Source organism: Prionailurus bengalensis, chromosome E2, assembly GCF_016509475.1.
Source record: "Prionailurus bengalensis isolate Pbe53 chromosome E2, Fcat_Pben_1.1_paternal_pri, whole genome shotgun sequence".
Taxonomy (NCBI): Eukaryota; Metazoa; Chordata; class Mammalia; order Carnivora; family Felidae; genus Prionailurus; species Prionailurus bengalensis.
Genome location: NC_057352.1, coordinates 34,176,318 through 34,200,008, shown reverse-complemented (window position 1 = coordinate 34,200,008; position 23,691 = coordinate 34,176,318). Strand labels below are relative to the sequence as shown.

At 51.6% G+C, this 23,691-nt stretch overlaps 3 protein-coding genes and 1 long non-coding RNA gene across 4 annotated transcripts; 1 reads left to right on the top strand and 3 right to left on the bottom strand.

Annotated features, from left to right (window-relative positions):
* Positions 1-3,608: 3,608 nt before the first annotated feature.
* LOC122494234 (metallothionein-2) lies at positions 3,609-5,262 on the bottom strand. Its single transcript, XM_043599240.1, has 3 exons — positions 5,162-5,262; positions 4,522-4,587; positions 3,609-3,850 (listed from the first exon to the last, which is right to left on the bottom strand). The coding sequence occupies exons 1-3, from the start codon at positions 5,187-5,189 to the stop codon at positions 3,759-3,761; spliced, it is 186 nt and encodes a 61-aa protein (XP_043455175.1). The 5' UTR covers positions 5,190-5,262; the 3' UTR covers positions 3,609-3,758.
* Positions 3,611-10,804, top strand: LOC122494235. The gene is made up of 2 exons (XR_006300132.1): positions 3,611-3,674; positions 10,683-10,804. It is a non-coding gene; the product is annotated as an uncharacterized LOC122494235 (long non-coding RNA).
* On the bottom strand, positions 10,609-12,293 carry LOC122494233 (metallothionein-2). Its single transcript, XM_043599239.1, has 3 exons — positions 12,165-12,293; positions 11,529-11,594; positions 10,609-10,857 (listed from the first exon to the last, which is right to left on the bottom strand). Exons 1-3 carry the CDS (start codon positions 12,190-12,192, stop codon positions 10,766-10,768), a joined length of 186 nt encoding a protein of 61 aa, XP_043455174.1. The 5' UTR covers positions 12,193-12,293; the 3' UTR covers positions 10,609-10,765.
* Positions 12,294-16,528: 4,235 nt separating this feature from the next.
* Positions 16,529-17,374, bottom strand: LOC122494232 (metallothionein-1). Its single transcript, XM_043599238.1, has 3 exons — positions 17,240-17,374; positions 16,867-16,932; positions 16,529-16,670 (listed from the first exon to the last, which is right to left on the bottom strand). The coding sequence occupies exons 1-3, from the start codon at positions 17,265-17,267 to the stop codon at positions 16,579-16,581; spliced, it is 186 nt and encodes a 61-aa protein (XP_043455173.1). The 5' UTR covers positions 17,268-17,374; the 3' UTR covers positions 16,529-16,578.
* Positions 17,375-23,691: the final 6,317 nt, after the last annotated feature.

Genomic DNA, 23,691 nt, shown 5'->3' with positions numbered 1-23,691 from the left:
TGGGGCCAGTTGAGAGTCCCACAGGGACTTAGGTGTGTGATTCAGTTTCTCCTCCACCCTCCTCCTCACGGGGCTCTGAGCAAATTTGCTGGGCCACACCTGCAGGCCTTCTGAGAGACCTCCAATGTCCCACCATGCCTCCTTCCTATCACTGGCCTTCTACCGTCACCCCTGACCCCCTCCCTCCCTCCAGCTCCCTGTGCTGAATTCATCCTTAGATCAGTGAGATTCTTCTAGGGTACAAGGAAGAGACGCAGCTTTTGTTGATGGAGGCACACTCCATTTGCAAGGTGTGCCGAGTATTTTCCAGATCCACCATCCACCCTCCCCTCTATGAGCCAGGGAGAGGGCGGGAACCTAACGGCATCTGGTTGGGGGAGGGCAGGAGGTCACGGAATGTATTCCCCGGGCTCCCTTGCAAGGTCAGATGCCACCTGAAGGTCACAGCTCTTGTTGGGGCATCCTCTCCTACAGCGACAGCTGCTCTCTGTCCAGTGACAACCCCTCCCTCTGGCTCATCAGGCATAGGCCGGCCAGGGCCTCCATTGCTTGGTCAATTCTCTCACTGCTTCCAACTCCTTGGTAAAAAAAAAAAAAGAAAAAGAAAAAGAAAAAGAGGGGCACCTGGGTGGCTCAGTCGGTTAAGCGTCTGACTTCAGCTCAGGTCACGATCTCGCGGTTTGTGAGTTCGAGCCCCACGTTGGGCTCTGTGCTGACAGCACGAGCCTGGAGCCTGTTTCAGATTCTGTGTCTCCCTCTCTCTCTGCCCCTCCCCCACTCACGCTTTGTCTCTCTGTGTCTCTGAAAAATGAATAAACCTTAAAAAAAAAAAAAGAAAAAGAAAAAAAGTCCTTTATTAAACTCTCCCATGGCTCACTGGTTTCCTGCCGGGGTCAGTCTGGGGCATCTGCAGGGAATCCAAAGGTGGCCAGATATGCCTCTTCCCTACCCCCAGCCAGCTGGACTTCCTGGGACTTTGGGTCTTGGGCAGGAGGCGGAGAGCTTAGTGGGCAGTCTAGAATTCATTTGCAAGAGCTGTGGCCGGTAGCAGTGACGGGGCAGTGAGAAGTGGAGGTGACCGTTATGCCAACAGCAGCGGCCCAGCCAGGCTGCTCCCGGGACACGAACTGCTGCTGACAGCCCCACCCCCACCCCATCCTATGGCTCCTGCCCATTTTCTGGACCTCGTTCTCCACCCTCCCTATCAGTTACACGGTCTCCTATACCCTTTCAACGAATTTCTTTTTTACCTAATTTGGCCAGAGTCCATTTCTGTTGCTGTCGTCGCTTCTCGGCCTTTTGGCTAAGATCAAGTGTATGTTGCTGTCATTCAAGGGGCCCTAACTGCTACGGGGTTTGCTTTCAGAGTTCAGAGGGAAGTGAGGTCACTGGGACTCTTCCGGGCAGATGCTCAGCTTTCCGAGTCTCCGGAAGACTGAGAGGGACAGCAGTGCTCACAGAAAACAAATCTGCAGTTTGGTCTAATCATCCTTGTGGTTACCATTTGGGTGCATTCTTATTGTTTCCATGATGTAGGTCCAATTACACCAAGAGCTACAGTTACCGTTTGTTCCTGTACCTGCACCTGGAAACTATGCTCCTCAGGGGAGAGGATCTGATTGGTTCATCTAATACGAAGCATCTGCCTCGGTCAGGGATGTCATGCCAGCCTCCCCCCTTTCCCGGAAGAGTTAACCCCCTACTCTTCCAGCCTACTCACCAATTCTCCAATCAGTTCTGGCCAAAGAGTGACCATGCGAATGAACAAATGAATGAATGAATGAATGAATGGTTTTCTCTTGGCCTCCTGGTCAGATTGAATCACACCCTTCTCCAAGGCTTTCATACCTAGAGTCTTCTCTGCCTTCTCCTAAAGGCAGATACGTTCAGACTCTGTGTCCCTCTCTGCCCCAGCTCGGGAGCTGTGTCTAGAAATGATAAATAAAAGCTCCCTGAATTCAACAGGGACTTGAATAAACTCTTCCAGTTTTGCAAAGGGATTGGGTCTTATTTACATATTATCTTCCTCTGTGCCCAGCACAGCACAGTGATTTACATGTAGAGGTCCAATAAGTGTTCTTTGAATCCAGGAGAGAGAATTTATGGATCTACCTACTGATTGTCAGATATGGCGCCTAACCTCACTTTTACTGCCCCCACTTTACAGATGAGAACTATAAGGCACAAACAGGCCCCATAACTTGCCCAAGTAGTAGAGCTGTGGTTCTAGCCAGGCAATCTGGTCCCAGAGCAGCCATGTTTAACTGCCTTACCAGCTAAACAAGGTATTGGCTTCTGGAATTAAATGAGCCATTCTGATGCAATCATATTCATTTTTTAAAAAAACTATTGTAAATTAATCTCTCGAGCTGCCACCGTAATGGTCATGCCCCGCCCACCCCTTGGGGAGATGGGGGGGCTCAGGGAGGAATCGAGAAGGCTACTTCACACAGGACTTGAAAAGTAAAACGCTGCAGGCCGATGATTGTGTTTGTCAGGCCGAATGAAAACATTCTGTACCCTTCCACGGAGGGGATTGGCAGCTGTGGCAATAGCACATCACTCTCCTGTCCAAGAGCCACAGGGTCTGTGCCAGGCTCTCACTAGGAAACAGTGACACCAGCCCATCCACACCGGGGTGGTGTCTCTGTAGTATGAGCCCCCCCCCCCCCGGGGGGCTGCCCACCCCTTCTGCCGGATTTGGTCTCTACGAAAACACTTGCCACATCCTGCAGGGCAAGGCCTACCTTCCTCTTCCTCCACAGACTGACAGGAACCTGGTACCTCCGTGTTCTCTTGGCCCCCAGGACAGGCAGCCACACGCTGGGGGACTTGGCCTCAAATTCCAACCAGGGTGGAAATATTTCCTGGCAGAGGCTCATTTCATTTCACTAAATGCTCCATGTGACCGCCCCGGTGGGTTACAACCTTAGGTCCTTGTTAAAATCTGGGTTCCCCAGCCCATCTTACACCTAAGAAATCAGAATGGAAGCTGGGAGGAGGAAAGGGGGACCCTGGTGTGGTCCTCTCTTCCCCTGTCCCACCTCCAAGTGGCTCAGAGGGCAGCCAGGTGGGGAGTCTGGCAGATGGAAACACGCGGTCTCCGAAGTGAACTTGGAACACTCCATTCGCACACTTACCCAGCCATGTGGGCCTACACATCAGGGCCTTTACTCAAGCAGTCCCCTCTGACAGGAAGGCAGCTCCCATGGCAGGTCTCCCCACTTGGGCTCACCCAACAGCATGCTCAGTCACAGACATGTATTTTCAATTCAGAACTTCTCTCTCCCAGGCAGTCTGTAAGCTCTATGTGACCTCGACAAGTAGAACCCAATGCCTGTGTATTCACTGGATGCACCATAGGTGGCTATTGAGTGAATACGGGTAGTGACACAGATACAACGAAGGGTGGGGACATTCTGGAAGGCAGTGGAGGCTGTCATAGCTGTCAAAGAAGGGCCTCAAAGGAGGTGGACCAGCCAGACTGCAGGAAACCCTGCCCTACCCCCACTTCCCATGCCCACCCCCTCAACTTCCCCCAACCCAGGTCCCCTTTAACCCAACTAGAAACAAGTCCCACCTTCCCAACACACTGCTAGACACCTGGAGCCAGAAGAGTCTAGAGGATTTATTGTCATTCAAATATCTCACAGAAACAGGAATGTAGCAAACAGGTCATGGTAAAATGAAAAAGTAAAAAAAAACTGCAGGTTTGTACATGTTGCTCTATTTACATCTGGAACAGGTGCTCCCCCACATCAGGCACAGCAGCTGCACTTGTCCGATGCCCCTTTGCAGATGCAGCCCTGGGCACACTTGGCACACCCCACGGGGCAGCAGGAGCAGCAGCCTGGGAGAGAAAGGCCCGAGTGGGTCAGAGCCCAAGTGGGTCACCAGGAACCTCCCTTCCCACAGCGGGCCCGGCACAGCTCTGCCCCCAGCCCTGCAGGGCCCTGGGTTGAGGATGGCCTGCTCTGTCCCTAGACAACTGGGTCCTACCCCCTAGCAAGAGGCTGCCTTGCCCCCATCTGATTCCAGGACAGGGCAGAACGCCTGCAGACACAGAGACAGGGCCTCCAGGGACAATGGAGGCTAGTCCTTTGCCCCCCTGAACCACACAGTGACGCGAGGGAAGTCCTCAAGGTCAGAGAGGGGGCACCCCCCGCCTACCAGCGCCCAGGAGGGCCAGGGAAGTTCTGGGCTGTCTGCAGAGGAAAGGGCTGCACCAGGTCAGAGACACCACACGGGGTCATCAAATTCATGAACATCAAGTGTCAGGACACTGGAGGGTTCAGAAGGCAGGAGACCTAGGTTCTGGTGCTGGCTGCATCCTTGGCACGATTTGCTGACCTCTCTGCAGGGGCCTCGGCTGCCCTGTTCTAGGATGAGGTGGGGACTCCACCATCTTATCTGCAGGAACTTTCAGTGCCAATTCTGAGTCAGGGGCTGAGGGAAGGGGATGTAGAGAAGCTGGGTCATCTGACCCAGCCCAGCCCCCCTGGGAGAACACCCCACACTCACTCTTCTTGCAGGAGGTGCATCTGCACTCTTTGCACGTGCAGGAGCCGGCGCACGTGCAGGAGCCACCTGCCAGGGAGAGAAAGAGACGCGTGAGCACAAGTGCGGCCTAGGAGCCACAGTGGGTGGGCAACACACGCCCCCTGCGGCCTCCGGGTCGGTGCCCAGCACCAGGAGCTCGCTCCTCACGCAGGGCGGGTAAGGGCAGCCCCACTCCCTGTCTCTGCGGTGCTAGGAAAGGTAGGTCCCCTCCGGCTTTTACTCCACACGGAAGGTCTGGGGCCTTCCAAAGGGCTAAGAGTAGAGCCAGAGCCTGTGGTCTTGAACCCCGAGGAGGCAATGCCCCACCTCCCATCAAGTGCTGGTGGTTCCAAGGCCTGAACAGAGCACTGTGTCCCAGGTCAGCAGCCCTCGACCAACAGGAGGCTTCGATGTGACCGCAGTACCCTCCCCTCTAACACAGGGGGCAGAGAGAGAACGGAAATGCTCTCAGGGGCTTGGCGGGGGAGAAAGCACAGCACGTGCCCACGTGCCCACGACTGGATTCAGCTCAAGTCCAAAACAGTCGCTCTTCTAACCCCAAGAACAGGCGGTCCGGGCCTGGGAAATTGCACCCTAAGACTCAGAGCCGGGGGGCCCTTACCGGCGGAGCAGGAGCAGTTGGGGTCCATCTGGAGTCGAGGTGACGACGGAAGTCCAAACCAGGGGACACAAGAGGCACACCGCTGATGGCTGGAGGCGTGGTGGAGCCTGGGCGCTGGCGGGCCGACTTTATAGCGGGAGCGGGCGGTCCGGGCGCAAAGGCCCCGCCCCGGCCCTTGCACCCGCCCCGCGGAGAGCGCGCGGCCCGGCGTGTCCTTGGCTGTGCTGTGTGCACCTCGCGGGGCCGGGCGCACGGGTCCAGGAGGGTGGCGGGCTCCGTGCGCACCGCGCGGAGGGGTCGGCACGCGGAGTCCCAGCCTCCCTGCCCGCCCCTTCTCTGTCTCCCCGCGGTTGGCCGCCGCCCCCGTTCCCGTCGGTTCCGGGAACTCTCTGCCTGGGTCCTCGCCGCCTTCCCCACCCCCGGCCCGCTGCAGGTGTCCCCGGGGTCGCTCTTTCCGGGAGCCCGTGTGCAACCCCGGCCTCTCCTTCCAGACCCAGGCTTGGCGGGGGCAAGGGGCAGAGGGTGGGTGTGCAGAGCCACCTGAGAGAGTTGTGTGCAGAGGATGGGGGGTGGACGTGACCTTTGCCTCCCCTGGCATGTCTCTTCTCCGACCCCACGTCGGGCTTTCGGACCCTTTTATGCGGTACACCGTTTGGCAGGCACAGACCACTGCCTCTGTCCGTTCTCCAGGCGCGAAAGGATATACGGGCGCGATTGTCTGGGCCCTTCTTTGGGTTAAAAGCAGGGCTTGCCACAACCTGCGGATGCACCCCACTCCAGGCGGTGCCCAGTGGGTAAGATGCCCACAACGGAGGGATTCTTTTAGGTAATAGGGAGACCTGACGTTAAATAACAAAATAAGAAAAGTGGTCATTTCCCTTTCAGCATTCCAAGAATTATCTAGTATTTAGTGACTTCCTCCTCCCTTCCCTGCCAGCCATTGCCTGTCTAGGTCCCCTGTTGTGGGCCTTAGGGCGTGTTTGTCTTGTACACAGCAACGCCGTGAGCACAGGCCTGTGGCTCCCTTCGTTCTTTCTATCCCCTACCGCCGAAGGGATGTGTGGGCCGTTTGTCCCGGTGCTCCTTCGCCTAAACTTTCTAGGAGCTTTCCTCAGCCCTGCCAATTCACCCCACTCATGAGGAGGTGCCCAAAGCATGGGAAGGGATCTTTGTATGTGATAGGTGAACCCGGCATCAAATAACAAAGTAAGACAAGTGGTTCTGTCCCTCTTTGTGTTCCTGGCAACTGCATAGCATTTAGTCTGTTCCCATCCTTGTGTCTCATCTTGGCTATTTGAACCCTACCAGTGATCCTTTATGTTTTTAATTCTTTTTTAAGTTTATTTATTTATTTTGAGAGAGCACACGCAAGCACAGGAAGGGCAGAGGGAAGGTTAGAGAGGGAATCCCAATCTACTGTCAGCACGGAGACTGATGTGGGGCTCGAACTCACAGAGAGATTGTGACCTGAACAGAAACCAAGAGTCAGTCCCTTAACCAGCTGAGCCACCCAGGTGCCCCCCTAACAGCAATCATAAAGGGGACATTAGTTACGAGCCAGTTTCCCAAAGGCAAAAGTGCACACAGCACATGGAGTTTAAGGTAGCTAACCCAGGGTCACGGTGCTGGGAGGTGGTACCCTGGATATGGTTCCAGCCACTGCTGGAGGGAAAGAAAGTAAATGATAAAGCCTCCCTTCGGCCCAGAGATGTCTTTAGCTCCACTCTACTGTGTCAAGCTCAATCTTGGGAGTGACAAAGTGAAACAAAAGGAGTATATATATATGTATATATATGTATATGTATATGTAATATATGATATATATGTATATGGAATCACATATATATGTATATATATATACACATATATATATGATACATGATTTTATAGCACACTTCTATGTCTGGAAGTAAACTCATTCTCATTTTCAGTAGTGGTAAAAGACTTTGCTTTTCATATAAATGTATTTCAAAAAATATGAATCATTCAAAAGAAAATGTTAAGTAAGCTATGGTTGCAGAGGACAGCAGAGATGGCAGGCATCCATCTGTATCTATTGTGAGGACTTGGACTGTCTTGCTCATGGCTTTATATCCCTAGGGCCGACCCTTCTTGTGTGAGAAGAGAGGATAACTCTCTCTGGGCAATTGGCCACATGCTCATTGGGTGGATGGGGACAACACGGGACACGCAGCTAAGCCCACCAGGCTGGGCTTATTTGTCTGGAGGTAGAGAAATGTCTCCTATGCTATGAATGCTATTAATAAAATAATAGCTAACATTATGGATTACTCACTGTGTCCAGGCATCATTCTCATTTCTTTACATGTATTAAATAACCTCATTCTAAGAGCCACCGCCCTACTATTTTTCCCCTTTTATAGTGCAGGAGACTGAGCCACAGAGAGGTTTACGTCACACAGCTGTAAGTGACACGAGGGGGCGTTGCACTCATGCAGGCTGACTGCAGCATCATGCCCTCACCCTCATGCCCTCACCCTCCACCCTGCACCATGACTTCGCATGAAAGGTGAGGACAGAGAGGCACAGAGCAGCAGTGGGAGGAGCACTGAGAGGGCAGTCAGATCCTCTGCAGAGCTCTGTGACCTCTTTGGGCTTCAGTTTCCCATCTCTCCAGATAGGGCACAACTAGACTATCTCAAAGGACCCTTCCAGCTCTGAATGATGAGAGGCAGGATTTAGCATCCAGTGACATCATGATCAGCCAGTGGTGGCCAGAGGGTGAGGTCAGCTGTAGTATATAAATTAATAACTCTGACTAGGAGCTGTGTGACCTGGGGCTGGTTGCTTAATTTCTCTGGTGTTGGCACAATCACTTCAGTTCCTGCATGTTCGCTTTTAACTGTTTCCTGTACAGATCAAATGACGTAAAGGATGGGAAAGATTCTTGTGTCTGTCCAAATGCGGTGGCAGCATCCCGTCCCTAGGGGCTTATTGCTGGACATCCACACTCCCCTGGGCCCCAGGTCAGCAAATTTCTAATCTCATCTCTAGCCTCCAGAGTAATACTTCCAAACCAAAGAGTCTTTCTCTGGAGCATGTTGGGAGCTGGAAGTATTCTCTCTCCACAAATGTCAGTGTGAATATTGTAGTGACCATAATGACCACTGTTTGTTAAGCCCTAGCCAGGAGCCAGGACACTATCTCACTCAATTTCTTACATTGAAATGTCATCTCCTTTATACAAATGAAGAAATGAGGGCTTCGTAAGTGTCAACAACTTGCCCAGGTCACATGGCCAAGAAATGGCAAGGTAAGCTGTGAACCAGACTGCCTGACAGCAAAGCCCATGCTCTGGGCACGGGCTGGCTTCATAAATCCCCTTTTCACACCAGGCACCCACAGGCAAGCATGGTCCTGATTCAGGGCCACATGACTCACTTTCTCTTTGATTGAACATCAAGTAGCAATTCCCTCCACAAAGAGCCCCGGGGGACTAACCGTTGGCACTAATTACAAGTCACTCAAGGCCTCTCTCCTGCCTAATAAACACCGCAAAGACTTCCAAACTGCAGGACTGGCCATCACCCTGCACAGACAGACATGAAGTACTTCATCTGGAACCAGTTCTTGGATGGCCTCCCTCTTGTGGGGAAATGGCTGGGCAATTGTCTCCAATTCCCTAGTGACTTTGTTGGTTTCAAGTTGCCAAGGGCAGATCTGCCAGGGGCGGATCCCAGCCTGACCTGGGGAGGAACTTCCAAAGACTCAGAGCCAAGTCACAACAGGGAGCTCTCAGGGGTACTGGGTGTCCTGTCAGTGGCACTAGACAAGCTAACACTGACGGATTCCCTGTGTGGGTGTTGGAGACGGTGCTACTCAAGGTGTATGTGGTCCACACACCTTGTGAATTGTTTCTAGTGCTCAGTGCACACCTTTGATGAATACATGTGTCGTTTGCAGTTTTTAAACGTTTTGTTATTTTGTTCCTCAAAACAAGAGGGAAATTTGTTGAATCAAAACATGGGTTTTGTAAATTGTGCCTTTTAAAGTTTTTTCTTAGTAATTTATTTTGCCAAAAATTAAATCTGTGTCAGAAAGTAAAAATTGGGAGGTGCCTAGATGGCTCAGACGGTTAAGCATCTGACTCTTGATTTCAGCTCAGGTTCATGATCTCAGGGTTTGTGGGTTTGAGCCCCACATTGGGCACCTCGCTCTCAGTATGGAGCCTGCTTGGGATTCTCCCTCTCCCTCTCTCTGCCCCTCCTGGCTCATTCTCTCTCTCTCTCTCTCTCCTCTCAAAAATAAAAAATAAAAATTGGTCCTTCAAGTGTGTCAGAAGCAAGCCCTGTAAAGAAAAGTCAAACAAGTGGGGAGGTAGATTCCATCCCCAGAGTACTTTTTTTTTTTTTTAAAGATTTTAGTTAAGTAATCTCTACACCCAACGTGGGCCTTGAACCTACAACTCCAAACCCCGAGATCAAGAGTTGCACACTCCTGGGAATGCAAGCTGGTGCAGCCACTCTGGAAAACAGTATGGAGTTTCCTCAAAAAAACTAAAAATAGAACTACCCTACAACCCAGCAATTGCACCACTAGGCATTTATCCAAGGGATACAGTTGTGCTGTTTCGAAGGGACACGTGCACCATGTTTATAGCAGCACTGTCCACAATAGCCAAAGTATAGAAAGAACCCAAATGTCCACAGTGGATGAATGGATAAAGATGTGGTATATATACACAATGGAGTATTACTTCGCGATCAAAAAGAATGAAATCTTGCCATTTGCAGCTACATGGATGGAACTGGAGGGTATTATGCTGAGTGAAATTAGTCAGAGAAAGACAAAAATCATATGACTTCACTCATATGAGGTATTTGAGAGACAAAACAGATGAACATAAGGGAAGGGAAACAAAAATAATATAAAAACAGGGAGGGGGACAAAACAGAAGAGATTCATAAATATGGAGAACAAACTGAGGGTTACTGGAGGGGTTGTGGGAGGGGGGATGGTCTAAATGGGTAAGAGGAACTAAGGAATCTACTCCTGAAATCATTGTTGCACTATATGCTAACTAATTTGGATGAAAATTTTAAAAAATAAAAAACAAAACAAGAGTTGCACACTCTACCACCTAAGCCAGCCAGGCGACCCTCCTGAGTACTTCTGAAGCCTAACATTGCTGAGGATCAAAGCTCAGCAGGGAATCCTAACTAGATATTGAGAAGTTGTAGACCACAAACACTTCCCACAAGAATTGAGGGGAACTGTATTTGCCCCATACTGTTAGGGCATCTAGATACTTTCATTTTCATCCAAGAAACTGTTTCAGAGGTAACCTGACTCCCATAAGGCACAGTGTTAGGGGCTAATACTTGGGGGTCCAGGACCCAGGTCTCTGCACTTACGGTCCAATCCTCCACTCCAGCCATGGGGATTATGAGGTCTCTTATATCCAAAGCATGAAAAGAGAGCCAGAATAAATTCAACTTTTATTTTATTCAAGTTTTGTTATAAGTCATGTATTTTATGGAAACAGGAATGTAGCAAACAGGTCATGGTAAAATGAAAAAGTAAAAAAAACTGCAGGTTTGTACATGTTGCTCTATTTACATCTGGAACAGGTGCTCCCCCACATCAGGCACAGCAGCTGCACTTGTCCGATGCCCCTTTGCAGATGCAGCCCTGGGCACACTTGGCACACCCCACGGGGCAGCAGGAGCAGCAGCCTGGGAGAGAAAGGCCCGAGTGGGTCAGAGCCCAAGTGGGTCACCAGGAACCTCCCTTCCCACAGCGGGCCCGGCACAGCTCTGCCCCCAGCCCTGCAGGGCCCTGGGTTGAGGATGGCCTGCTCTGTCCCTAGACAACTGGGTCCTACCCCCTAGCAAGAGGCTGCCTTGCCCCCATCTGATTCCAGGACGGGGCAGAACGCCTGCAGACACAGAGACAGGGCCTCCAGGGACAATGGAGGCTAGTCCTTTGCCCCCCTGAACCACACAGTGACGCGAGGGAAGTCCTCAAGGTCAGAGAGGGGGCACCCCCCGCCTACCAGCACCCAGGAGGGCCAGGGAAGTTCTGGGCTGTCTGCAGAGGAAAGGGCTGCACCAGGTCAGAGACACCACACGGGGTCATCAAATTCATGAACATCAAGTGTCAGGACACTGGAGGGTTCAGAAGGCAGGAGACCTAGGTTCTGGTGCTGGCTGCATCCTTGGCACGATTTGCTGACCTCTCTGCAGGGGCCTCGGCTGCCCTGTTCTAGGATGAGGTGGGGACTCCACCATCTTATCTGCAGGAACTTTCAGTGCCAATTCTGAGTCAGGGGCTGAGGGAAGGGGATGTAGAAAAGCTGGGTCATCTGACCCAGCCCAGCCCCCCTGGGAGAACACCCCACACTCACTCTTCTTGCAGGAGGTGCATCTGCACTCTTTGCACGTGCAGGAGCCGGCGCACGTGCAGGAGCCACCTGCCAGGGAGAGAAAGAGACGCGGTGAGCACAAGTGCGGCCTAGGAGCCACAGTGGGTGGGCAACACACGCCCCCTGCGGCCTCCGGGTCGGTGCCCAGCACCAGGAGCTCGCTCCTCACGCAGGGCGGGTAAGGGCAGCCCCACTCCCTGTCTCTGCGGTGCTAGGAAAGGTAGGTCCCCTCCGGCTTTTACTCCACACGGAAGGTCTGGGGCCTTCCAAAGGGCTAAGAGTAGAGCCAGAGCCTGTGGTCTTGAACCCCGAGGAGGCAATGCCCCACCTCCCATCAAGTGCTGGTGGTTCCAAGGCCTGAACAGAGCACTGTGTCCCAGGTCAGCAGCCCTCGACCAACAGGAGGCTTCGACGTGACCGCAGTACCCTCCCATCTAACACAGGGGGCAGAGAGAGAACGGAAATGCTCTCAGGGGCTTGGCGGGGGAGAAAGCACAGCACGTGCCCACGTGCCCACGACTGGATTCAGCTCAAGTCCAAAACGCTCTTCTAACCCCAAGAACAGGCGGTCCGGGCCTGGGAAACTGCACCCTAAGACTCAGAGCCGGGGGCCCTTACCGGCGGAGCAGGAGCAGTTGGGGTCCATCTGGAGTCGAGGTGACGACGAAAGTCCAAAGCAGGCGACACAAGAGGCACACCGCTGATGGCTGGAGGCGTGGTGGAGCCTGGGCGCTGGCGGGCCGACTTTATAGCGGGAGCGGGCGGTCCGGGCGCAAAGGCCCCGCCCCGGCCCTTGCACCCGCCCCGCGGAGAGCGCGCGGCCCGGCGTGTCCTTGGCTGTGCTGTGTGCACCTCGCGGGGCCGGGCGCACGGGTCCAGGAGGGTGGCGGGCTCCGTGCGCACCGCGCGGAGGGGTCGGCACGCGGTGTCCCAGCCTCCCTGCCCGCCCCTTCTCGGTCTCCCCGCGGTTGGCCGCCGCCCCCGTTCCCGTCGGTTCCGGGAACTCTCTGCCTGGGTCCTCGCCGCCTTCCCCACCCCCGGCCCGCTGCAGGTGTCCCCGGGGTCGCTCTTTCCGGGAGCCCGTGTGCAACCCCGGCCTCTCCTTCCAGACCCAGGCTTGGCGGGGGCAAGGGGCAGAGGGTGGGTGTGCAGAGCCACCTGAGAGAGTTGTGTGCAGAGGATGGGGGGTGGACGTGACCTTTGCCTCCCCTGGCATGTCTCTTCTCCGGCCCCACGTCGGGCTTTCGGACTCTTTTATCCTGTACACCGTTTGGGGGACACAGACCACTGCCTCTGCCCGTTCTCCAGGCGGGAAAAGATATATGGGCACATTTCTCCAGGTCCTTTTTTGGGTTAAATCTAGTGCTCCCGACAGCCTTCAGGTGCACCGCACTCCAGACTTGGCCCCACTCTTGCCCAATGCCTAAGATGCCCACAAAGGAGGCTTTCTTTTAGGTAATAGGGAGACCTGGCTTGAAAATAACAAAGAAAAGTAGTTATTACTCTTTAAGCATCTCAAGAATTACATAGCATTTATTATGTGCCAGGCCATTTTATAATCACTTTTGAAATGTGTACCCTCACAAAGACCCCAACAGGGAATTACTATTACTTTTGAGCCCTGTTTGTTAACGGATAACTACAGCACAGAGTCTAAATTACTTGGCCAAAGTCACACAGCTAGAAGTGAACACTGATCTGAATCCAGTCAGCTTCCCTGGGGAAAGATAAGCCTGACTTTGACCTAGGTATGTCTATGTTTCTCTACTACTTGAGACCTTTTCAATAAGAGCAAGCTGCCACCTCAAACTATGGGTAGCAAATGAAGTGATCCATAAGTGAAATACATATATATTTATATAGTATATTTTCATACACTATATATACTTTCCTGGCTACCTTCTATGTCTAGGATAAGATTGATTCTCATTTTTAGTAATCATAAAGTTTGTCTTTCATTTATGGGGCGCCTGGGTGGCTCGGTCGGTTGAGCGTCGGACTTCGGCTCAGGTCATGATCTCACGGTCCGTGAGTTCGAGTCCCGCGTCGGGCTGTGTGCTGACAGCTCAGAGCCTGGAGCCTGTTTTGGATTCTGTGTCTCCCTCTCTCTCTGCCCCTCCCCTGTTCATGCTCTGTCTCTCTCTGTCTCAAAAACAAATAAACATTAAAAAAAATTTTAAAAAAAGTTTGTCTTTCATTTAAATTAAAGAAAATATGAATCATTTCAAAGTACAATGTTAAAAAGATGGCAGGTGTCTTCTGGTGCCTGATCTAAGGCACAGAGCATCTTCCTCGTGGCTTTATACCTGTAATTCCAATCACAGTTTTGTGGGGAGACTGAATGATGTTCTCTGCCCAAGGGCCACATTCTCCTGCAGTTGATAAAGACCACACAGGACCCATAACCTGGCACCCCAGGCCAGGCTAATTTGAGGTAAATAAATACTCCTTGTGTTATGCATGATAATAATAAAGTAATAGCATCGCAGGCCTGGCTGATTTGTCAGGAGGTAACAAATGTGCCTTATGGTATGTATAATAAAAATAAAGTAATAGCTAATATTAATAGATCACTTATGATGTGCTAGACACTGTTCTAAGTTCTTTACACGTATTAACTCATTCAATCCTTTGAGCCAGGTGCCTTTCTTTGCCCCTTTTACAGTGGAAGTACTAAGCCAGAGAGGTTTACATCACGTAGCTGTAAGTGACATGGGTCGGATTTGCACTCACATGGGCTTTGCATCATGCCCTCACCCTCCTCCCCGCACCATGACTTCACATGAAAAGTAAGGACGCTGAACACCTGGCACAGAGCAGCAGCGGGGAGAGCACTGAATTGGCAGTCACATCCTCTACATTAGCTCTCTGACCTCTCTGGGCTTCAGTGTCCCATCTCTCAAGCTGGGGCACCATTGGTCCATCTCCAGAGGCCCTTCCACCTTTGAATCGTGACAGGCAATATTTAGCACCCGGTGCCATCATGATCAGCCAGCTGTGGACAGGGCCTGAGGCCAGCTGTATTTGTTCAGACCCCTGACTGGGAGCTGCGTGACCATAGACAGTTGGCTCAATCTCTCTGAAGACGGCATGATTACTCCAGCCCCTGCATGTTCACTCTCTCATTGATTCCTGCGGACCAAATGGCATGAAGGATGGTGAAGACTTTTGTGTCTGTCCAAATGCCGTGGCAGCATCTTGTCCCTGGGAGCATTAGGCTGGTCATCCACCCTCCTTCCAGCATCAGGTCAGCAAATTTCCAATCCCACCCTTAACCTCCAGCCTAGAGTAATGCTTCCAAACTCTTGGACCCTTTGCCTAAGAGCTTATTGGGATTCAATAGGATTCCCTCTCCATGAATGTCAGTGTGGACGTAATGACCACTGTTTATTAAGCCCTAGCCGGGAGCCAGGAGCCTATCATTTAATCCCACATAGAGACCGAATTTCCTTTCCATGGGGAAATCGAGGCTCAGTAAGGTTGAGCAGCTTGCCCATGTCATTCCACCTGTGACAAAGGAGGCTGTGAACCCAGACTGCCTGACAGCAAAGCTCATGCTCTGGGCACGGGCTGGCTTCATAAATCCCCTTTTCACACCAGGCACCCACAGGCAAGCATGGTCCTGATTCAAGGCCACATGACTCACTTTCTCTTTGATTGAACATCAAGTAGCAACTCCCTCCACAAAGAGCCCCGGGGGACTAACCGTTGGCACTAATTACAAGTCACTCAAGGCCTCTCTCCTGCCTAATAAACACCACAAAGATTTCCAAACTGCAGGACTGGCCATCACCCTGCACAGACAGACATGAAGTACTTCATCTGGAACCAGTTCTTGGATGGCCTCCCTCTTGTGGGGAAATGGCTGGGCAATTGTCTCCAATTCCCTAGTGACTTTGTTGGTTTCAAGTTGCCAAGGGCAGATCTGCCAGGGGCGGATCCCAGCCTGACCTGGGGAGGAACTTCCAAAGACTCAGAGCCAAGTCACAACAGGGAGCTCTCAGGGGTACTGGGTGTCCTGTCAGTGGCACAGTGGCAGGGAGCAAGCCAAGTTCTCGGTGGGGAAGGACATCCAGGACATAGCTACTCAGGTGTGTGTGGTCCACAGCACGGGGGAATTTGTGAATTGTTTCTAGTGCTCAGTGAACACCTTCAGTGAACATATATATGCGCAGTGTTTTAAAATCTCTAATTTTGTTCTTCATGTATTTATTGAAACTATGTGTGTCCAATCTAAATACATGAGCTTCATATTGTTCTTTTATGGCATTTTTGTAAAATTAATATATTTTTATCAAGGTTTAGTCTGTGATGCATAGAAAGTAAAAACTACTCCTTCACCACAGGGGTTTGAGAACCCCATGTAAGATTCAAACAGGTGAGAAGTTGTTTTCCAATTCCCTTTAGTCACTTTTCAAGCCTAAAATCTGGTGAGGATCTGAGGTTGGGCAGAGAAACCATGGAGCATGAGAAATTCTGGATTGACAGGGCACCTGGCTGGCTCAGTCCCTAGAGCATGTGACTCTTGATCTCAGGTAGGAGGTTTGAGCCCCACCTTGGGCTTAGAGATTACTTATAATTAAAGAAATAAATTCTGGATTGAGAAGTTTCTGTGCCATCAACGCTTGACATGATAACAGACGGACCCGATGAGTCCTCATGCCTTTATATTCTCTGGCTCTTCCATTTTACAGAAAGTTAAGCTCGGTGATGTAACCTGACTTGCCTTAAGGCACTCAGTTTATTAGGGACTAACATTTGTGGACAGAACCCAGGTTTCTGCACTTCCAGTCCAATCCGCTACCCCAGCCCTCCTGGGCACGCAAAGGAAAACAGAAGCGAGAAAAAATTTAACAACTTTTATTATAATTCACATATTTTATAGGAAAAAAAAGGAATGTAGCAAACGGATCAGGTTTGTACCAAAAACAAAACAAAAAATACCAAAAAAAAAAAACACCCCAAAAAACAAAAAACCCTGCAGGTTTGTACACGTTGCTCTATTTACATCGGGGACGGGCTCTCCCGGACATCAGGCGCAGCAGCTGCACTTGTCCGATGCCCCTTTGCAGATGCAGCCCTGGGCACACTTGGCACAGCCCACGGGGCAGCAGGAGCAGCAGCCTGTGAAAGGGAAGGAGGAGGCAGAGATGAGCGCTGGGCACAAAGGATGAGTGATTCCGGTCCTCCCCTATGGGGCCCATCGTGGAGGCAGCACCTTTCCCGAGGAAGGGGCATCAACTATCCTGTTTTAACTCCCCTGGAGTATGGGCAAGGGGGGGCGGTGGGTAGGGGGTGTACGAGAAAAGATGGCACTCACTCTTCTTGCAGGAGGTGCATCTGCAGGCTTTGCATTTGCAGGAGCCGGCGCACGAGCAGGAGCCACCTGCAAGGAGAAAGGCAGCGGTGAGAACCGAACCGTCCCTGGGGAGGACTCGAACGCGGGAATGGGTGCTGGCAGCCCGGGGATTGAGTCTCAGTTCCACAACCTGCCCGTGGGAACCCGGACAGGCCATGAAGTCCGACCCCTTGTCGGTAGGAGCGGGGCTCGATTAGCCTAGAGAGAGGTACACCGAGAGGCTCTGGGGAGGGGCAGTTAGCACCCCGAAAGAGAGTGATCAAGAACAGAAGGGGACGTCAGAGATTGCTTCTCTGGCTCTACAACCGACGCGCGGCCCCGAACCCGAGCTTACCGGTGGCGCAGGAGCAGTCGGGATCCATGGCGAGAAGAAGCGGTAGCTGGAGTCCGGAGACGGTTGCAGAGAGGTGGCTGGGCGCTCAGAAGAGGCGTGGTGGAGCGCAGCGCGGCGGGCCGCCTTTATAGCGGGAAGGAGCCGGGGCGAGTGCAAAAGCCCGCCCCGTGCGGCCGCCGCCTGCACACGCCCCGCGCTGAATCACCGGCGGCCGGGCGGCGCACGGGGCTGTGCGCACGGCCGCCCGCCGGCCCCGGTTCCCAGAAACCGCCTCCGTACGCCGCGGGCCACCACGTGCGGGAGGGCCGGGTGCAGAGCCGGGACACCGCGTCCCGGGCCGCTGGGCCCTGCGCCCGGCACCCTGCCCCCTGGCCTGTGCTTGAACTCGAGATGTTTGGGGGGCGGGGGAAAGCTGGGGTAGAGGGGTGCGGAGCGGGTCTTGGGGCCCCCTCCTGGACAGAAAAGTCTGTTGGAAGACCAGATTACAAAAACCTCTTTGTACCTGTCAAGACTTAATAATTGTGTCACAGCACGGTAAGCCCATGGGATGGTTATGGACAACCTATCTAGGCAATGTATATAGAGTGCTTTATTGTGTGCTACGGAGTGTAGTGAGCTAGTGAGCGTGTTCTGTGCGGGCTCTCATTTAACCCCATAACAACTGCTAAAAAGAAAACTACTGACCCCAAATGGTGTCCCTTAGGCCAAGTCACCAAACGGGGGCTAAATACCTAACCTAAACTGCAGTTTTAACCTTCCCCATAAGTGTAAGTCTTAAGGGTCAATGAGGAATTTTCTGATCAGCGCCAATGAGGCAATCTGTCACAGGGGCCCTCTCTATTTCCCAAAGGAGGATGAATGAATCCACCCTGACCCTGCCCTTCCACCTAAGGAAGGTGACCTTGCCTAAAACAATCCTTTCTTTTCCTTTGCTCATGACTTTCTTGCCCCGCTTTCTTTCCTATAAAAACTTTCCATTTTGTACAACTCCTCCGAACTCCCCCTTCCTTGCAAGATGGGATACTGATTCATGAGTCACTTAATAAAGCCAATTAGATCTTCAAATTAACCCAGTTGAATTTTGTTTTTTAACAACCCTACGAGGTAAGTAGGATAGGGAAAGATCGGATAAAATAGGCAGAGAGACGGAAAGATTAGGACCTGAAGTCACTGGGTGGGGAAAAAAACTTTATTTTGGAACAATGCTGGAAGTATCTGACCGCAGCAAACCCTTCGGGCGAAAGTTTCCTCCTAAGAATGTAGCAGACACAGGGGTGCCTGGGTGGCTCAGTCAGTGAAGTGTCCGACTTCAGCTCAGGTCATGATCTTGCTGTTCAGAGTTCGAGCCCTGTATTGGGCTCTGACAGCTCAGACCCTGGAGCCTGTTTCAAATTCTGTGTCTCCCTCTCTCTCTCTGCCCCCTCCCCCGCTCATGGTCTCTCTCTCTCTCTCTCTCAAAAATAAATAAACATTAAAAAAATCTTTTTTTAAGGAATGTAACAGACACCACCTACTCCCCCTCAGGTTTCCCAGGAATTTGACGAAAGATCTGACTAACAATGAGTAGACCGGAAAACCTATGACCCACAAGGAACAGTATGGCCATAGACCACCCCTCATACCATGGAATTGAGCCAATCAGGAATGGACAACACAGCACCTCGAGCTATCAAACCAATAAGGGTAGAACCTGAGAAGGAACAAGAGGGAAGTGGGGGGCAACCAGAACCTTCTAAAACAAGGACCCTTACCTATAGTCATGGGTATTCACCCTCGAATGCCTCCTCTCTGTAAAGAGAGCTTTCCTACTATTTTTCCTTTCTGATCTTATACTCTAATACATTTTGCTGCTCATTTTGTGTGTGTGTTTTTAAAATTTTTTAAATGTTTATTTATTCTTGAGACAGAGGGAGACAGAGCGTGAGCAGGGGAGGGGAAGAAAGAGAGAGGGAGACACAGAATCCGAAGCAGGCTCCGAGCTGTCGGCACAGAACCCAACGCGGGGCTTGAACCCATGAACCGCAAGATCAGGACCTGAGCTGAAGTCAGACGCTTAACTGACTGAGCCACCCAGGCGTCCCTTTTGCTGCTCATTTTGTGTGCATCTCTTCATTCTTCAGAGTGGGGAGACAATGAACCCCAGGTATTGAGGTAAAAAGTTCTGCAACATAAGGACTATCTCTTGGTCCTATTTTATTTTATTTTTTTAATTTTTTTTTTCCAACGTTTATTTATTTTTGGGACAGAGAGAGACAGAGCATGAACGGGGGAGGGGCAGAGAGAGAGGGAGACACAGAATCGGAAACAGGCTCCAGGCTCTGAGCCATCAGCCCAGAGCCCGACGCGGGGCTCGAACTCACGGACCGTGAGATCGTGACCTGGCTGAAGTCGGACGCTTAACCGACTGAGCCACCCAGGCGCCCCCCTATTTTATTTTTTAATGTTTATTTTTGAGAGACAGAGAGAGAGAGCAAGCAGGAGAGGGATCGGGGTGCGGGGGCGGGGAACAGAAAATCCAAAGCAGGCTCTGCGCTGACAGCAGCAAGCCTGACGTGGGGCTCGAACTCACGAACTGCGAGGTCACGACCTGAGCAAAGTTGACCACTCGGCTGACTGAGCCACCCAGGCGCCCCAACCCCCTTAGTCTTATGTTAAAGAGGAGGAAATGGTGGCCCAGAGAGGTTAAGTAACTTGCCCAATGTCACAGAGCTAGTGCATAGCAGAGCCTAGTGATTCAAATCAAAACATCCAGCAGCTGCTGAGGGTAGATCATTGACAGGTAGGACATCAACAAGGGAAAGTAAGGATCAAGAAACTACAAGCCTGGTGCTCAGGAAACTCATAGTCATGGGAGCGGCCCCGTGAGTGCATAGGGAAAAGTGACACCAGGGTCATGGCTAGGATGGAGGTTCATTCAGGGCCAGGGGGAACAGAGAAGAAGGAAGTCAGTCCAGTCTGGGAGGAGGTAGGCAAGAAGGCCAGAAGGTCTTTGCCAGGCAGGGGAGGGGAAGGAGTTGTACTCCAGCCTGCAGAAGAAGCCACCAGTTGGAAAGTTAGCACTGCCCTGGAGCATTTGGAAGGGAAAACGCCACAAGAAATTTCTTCCCCAGTGTGCTTTGAGGGGAAGAATGGAGGTAGTGGCCAAATTCCTCTCTGAGGAGGCACACCCAGCTCCCTTGCTCAAGTGTGTCTGGCTTCTGGGTAACGGACCTTAGATCATCATCCTGGGAATGCCCAGAGTGTGTCATCAGAGGAGTCAGCAACCTCTGGTCGCTGGAAGGTTCCCTGCAACTTAGGGTATGCTGGTTGCTGCAGCCGGGAATTCAGTGAGGAGGCGGGCAAGGACAGGCTGTTCTCATAGCATTTACTCTAAGGTCCTGTGGAAACATCACTTCCTCTGGGGAACCCGTCCTGAACCCCATGCTCAGTCAGGATGCCTGTGGAGCGTACTGGTAAACATCCTGTCCTCTTCCTTCCTGGCACTTTCCATGTCTGTAATATGCAGGACCTTGTGTGACTGTTGGATTGATATCTGTGTCCCTCCCCATTCCAGCCCGCCACTGAAAACAAGAACGGTCATTGCTCCCCAAAATGTGGCTCTGGCCCCAGGCACAGGGCCAAGTTTGCAGTAGGTGCTTAATCAATATTTGTCAGATGAATTAAAGGCGGTAATCCCTTGAATGTCCCCTCCCTCCCCAGCCCCCACCTTGCATTAGGACCGATTACAAAATGAAAGTAAAAAAACTTTTCCACCGCCCTGGGACCTGTGTGCTCACTCAGATGAAAACACCAAACAGGGCAGGAGAGTTGAGCCATCAGAGGGACTAAATTCTAACAGGCATTCCACTCATTTGCTGATTGACCTTCAGGCAGTTATGTGCCAGGGCCCCTCCGAGCCTCAGTTTACTCATCCTGTCAAATGATCCAATTGTGCTAGAATTTGAAGGGCACATGCAAACTTTCTCTGATTTCAGAGCCAAGGTCTCAGAAATCTGTGTCCGGCAGCCCTGTGGACTAGAGCATTGAAGGCCTGCTCTTGGAGCAGTGGACAGACTTTGTTGTTGTCATTTACATATACATGCACATTATATGCAAAATTCCTGGTTTCTAATCAGGTGGTCACTGGCCCACTCAGGGGAAACAATCCAACACTATAAAGAGACAATAGGGCTTGTTTTTGCCCCCAGGGTCTTGAATCTAGCCTTGGGTCTGAGCCATCCCAGTTGGCAGTAAAATTTGCCTCCAGCCCTTAGCTGCCTGCCCCGAAACATTCTGATTCTGTGAGGGGAGGGATGACCAATCAGCAAAGGTGAGGGGGACCTGGCCCTAGTCTTGCTCGGGCGACACGCCCCGTGAAAGCCTCACTGTGCTTGGGACACACTAGAGAGGGAAGACCTTGCAATGTCTGCAGCCCTGGCATGCAGGGCTGAGGGAGGGAGATGAAGGGACAGGAAGCCAAGAAGCATTAGATGAGGAAAAATACCACCCCCCCCCACACACACACACCAGCTACTCTGATTTAGTCATCAGTGTGAGCCAGTGATGTGGCCCTGGCCTGCATTAATAGAAGTATGCCATCTAGAATGAACGAGGTGAACTTTTACTCTCCTACCTGCAGAGGGGGATGTTTATGGTTCTGCTGCACAGCCATCCATTCATCCTTCCCTTGTGGAGGTACTTTTAGTATTCCTTTGTAGAATCTCCCCTCTCTCCTTTTAGTCCCTATGATTTGGATGGTGTAGACTCCATCTCTGGGATCCCAAGCCATTCCACCTCCCTGGCCACAGTGATTGGCTCTGGATCACCCAGACATGAACCAAAAAGAATCACCAAAACTTTTGCTGGGGAAATGCTGGGGAAATGGAAGTCACTCTTTCTGTCTACACTTGAACCTGAGAGGATGTGAAGCTAAATTTCTAAAGGTTTTTGTCTCCATGAGAAGGGCCTGAAAATAAAATCATGACAAAGGAAATGGAGACTGAAACATCACTGGAACACCTGAATCCAGCCATTCCTGAAGCCATTGTGAGTCAATCATTTCCTTTTTAGTTAAATCATTCTGGATAAAGTCCTGATTGGCACCGTTGGTCAGACCACCCTGTGGGTTGTGTTATTGTTGGGCTTCCACCGTCCAGAAGACAGTTGATCACAATGGTCCTAAGATTCCAAACCCTGTCATGTGAACAACAATTGAGAGGCGTGGACAGGTTCATTCTGGAAGAAAAGCGTTACCTTCAAATATTTGGACAGTGATTGGTTTTGTGGGTCAGGAATTCCAAGAGCATTCGTTTGGGTGATTCTGTTCTTTCGTGTATTACTGACTGAGGTCACTTGGTGGCATTCAGTTGGTGAATGGGCTGGTCTGGAAGATCTAAGACAGCTTCACTCACATAATCTGGCACCCTGGAACTATTGACCAGAGCTCCCACAGGTGGCCTCTTCAGCATGGCAGCCTCAGGGCAATTAGGCTTCTTCCGTTCAGTTCAGGGCTCCAAAGGTGCAAGGACCGAGGACCGAGATACAGGAACAGGAGCTGTGAGTCTCTTAAACCCTGGGCCCTGAAACTAGCACAGATCGGTTTCGCCCCATTCTGTTGGTCAAGCAGTCATAGGTCCAGATTCACGGGGAAAGGAGGAAGGCCCCATGTCTTGATGGGAGGAGTCAGTGATTCACGGGCATCTCTAATCTGCTGGAGTCGTTGTGGGGGAAAATATGAAGCACATGCTGTGCCCCAGGCCAGGTGTTAAAGACATCCTGAGTTTATTTCATTTAGACCTCAGCGTAGCTCAACAAGGCAGATGCTGTTATTGTCTCAGATGAGGCCCTGGAGTTACACGGCCTGTTCAGGGTCACACAGCTGTAAACAGCAGCACTGGGATTTGAACCTAGACTTTCTGACTCCACACCCACGTGTTTATGCCATGCTGAAAAGAAGACATTAGACTTGTACTCTGTGGTCCTAAGGGCAGAACCTGGCCAAGGGTGGGGCTACAGGGATAAAGGTTCTGCTCTAGATGGCAAAGACCTTCCTTGCAATGAGAGCTGACCATGACCAAAAGGGACCAACTTGGAAGATAGTTTCCTGTCACCACAGCAATAGAAATAGAGGCTGGTGATTCCAGCGTTAGATAGGGGGATAGAAAGAGGTTAGGGCCCTTCCTCCCAGGAGATCCTGCAATTCCATGGTGCCTGTCCCAGGTACCGTCTCTGTGATCTTAGTTCTTCCTTCTCTTTCCACTGACCCTGCCTTCCTTTTGGTGGTGTATTCATTTTCTATTACTGCATAACAAACTCAGCAGCTAAGACAACACACGTGTCGCCTCGTAGTTTCTGTGGGTCAGGAATGCAGGCAAGGCTTAGCTAGGCCCTCAGGCTCAGGGTCTCTCACGGGCAGCAAGCAGGGTGTCAGCCAGGGCCACAGTCATCTCAAGAGTGAACTGGGACAGGATCCG

Coding starts and splice junctions, on each gene's coding strand:
- LOC122494232 (XM_043599238.1), bottom strand. CDS start 17,267: ATGGATCCCGACTGCTCCTGCGCCACCG. Junction 16,933..17,239: donor CGACTGCTCCTGCGCCACCG/GTAAGCTCGGGT, acceptor TTCTCCTTGCAG/GTGGCTCCTGCTCGTGCGCC. Junction 16,671..16,866: donor ATGCACCTCCTGCAAGAAGA/GTGAGTGCCATC, acceptor TCCCTTTCACAG/GCTGCTGCTCCTGCTGCCCC.
- LOC122494234 (XM_043599240.1), bottom strand. CDS start 5,189: ATGGACCCCAACTGCTCCTGCTCCGCCG. Junction 4,588..5,161: donor CAACTGCTCCTGCTCCGCCG/GTAAGGGCCCCC, acceptor TCTCCCTGGCAG/GTGGCTCCTGCACGTGCGCC. Junction 3,851..4,521: donor ATGCACCTCCTGCAAGAAGA/GTGAGTGTGGGG, acceptor TTTCTCTCCCAG/GCTGCTGCTCCTGCTGCCCC.
- LOC122494233 (XM_043599239.1), bottom strand. CDS start 12,192: ATGGACCCCAACTGCTCCTGCTCCGCCG. Junction 11,595..12,164: donor CAACTGCTCCTGCTCCGCCG/GTAAGGGCCCCC, acceptor TCTCCCTGGCAG/GTGGCTCCTGCACGTGCGCC. Junction 10,858..11,528: donor ATGCACCTCCTGCAAGAAGA/GTGAGTGTGGGG, acceptor TTTCTCTCCCAG/GCTGCTGCTCCTGCTGCCCC.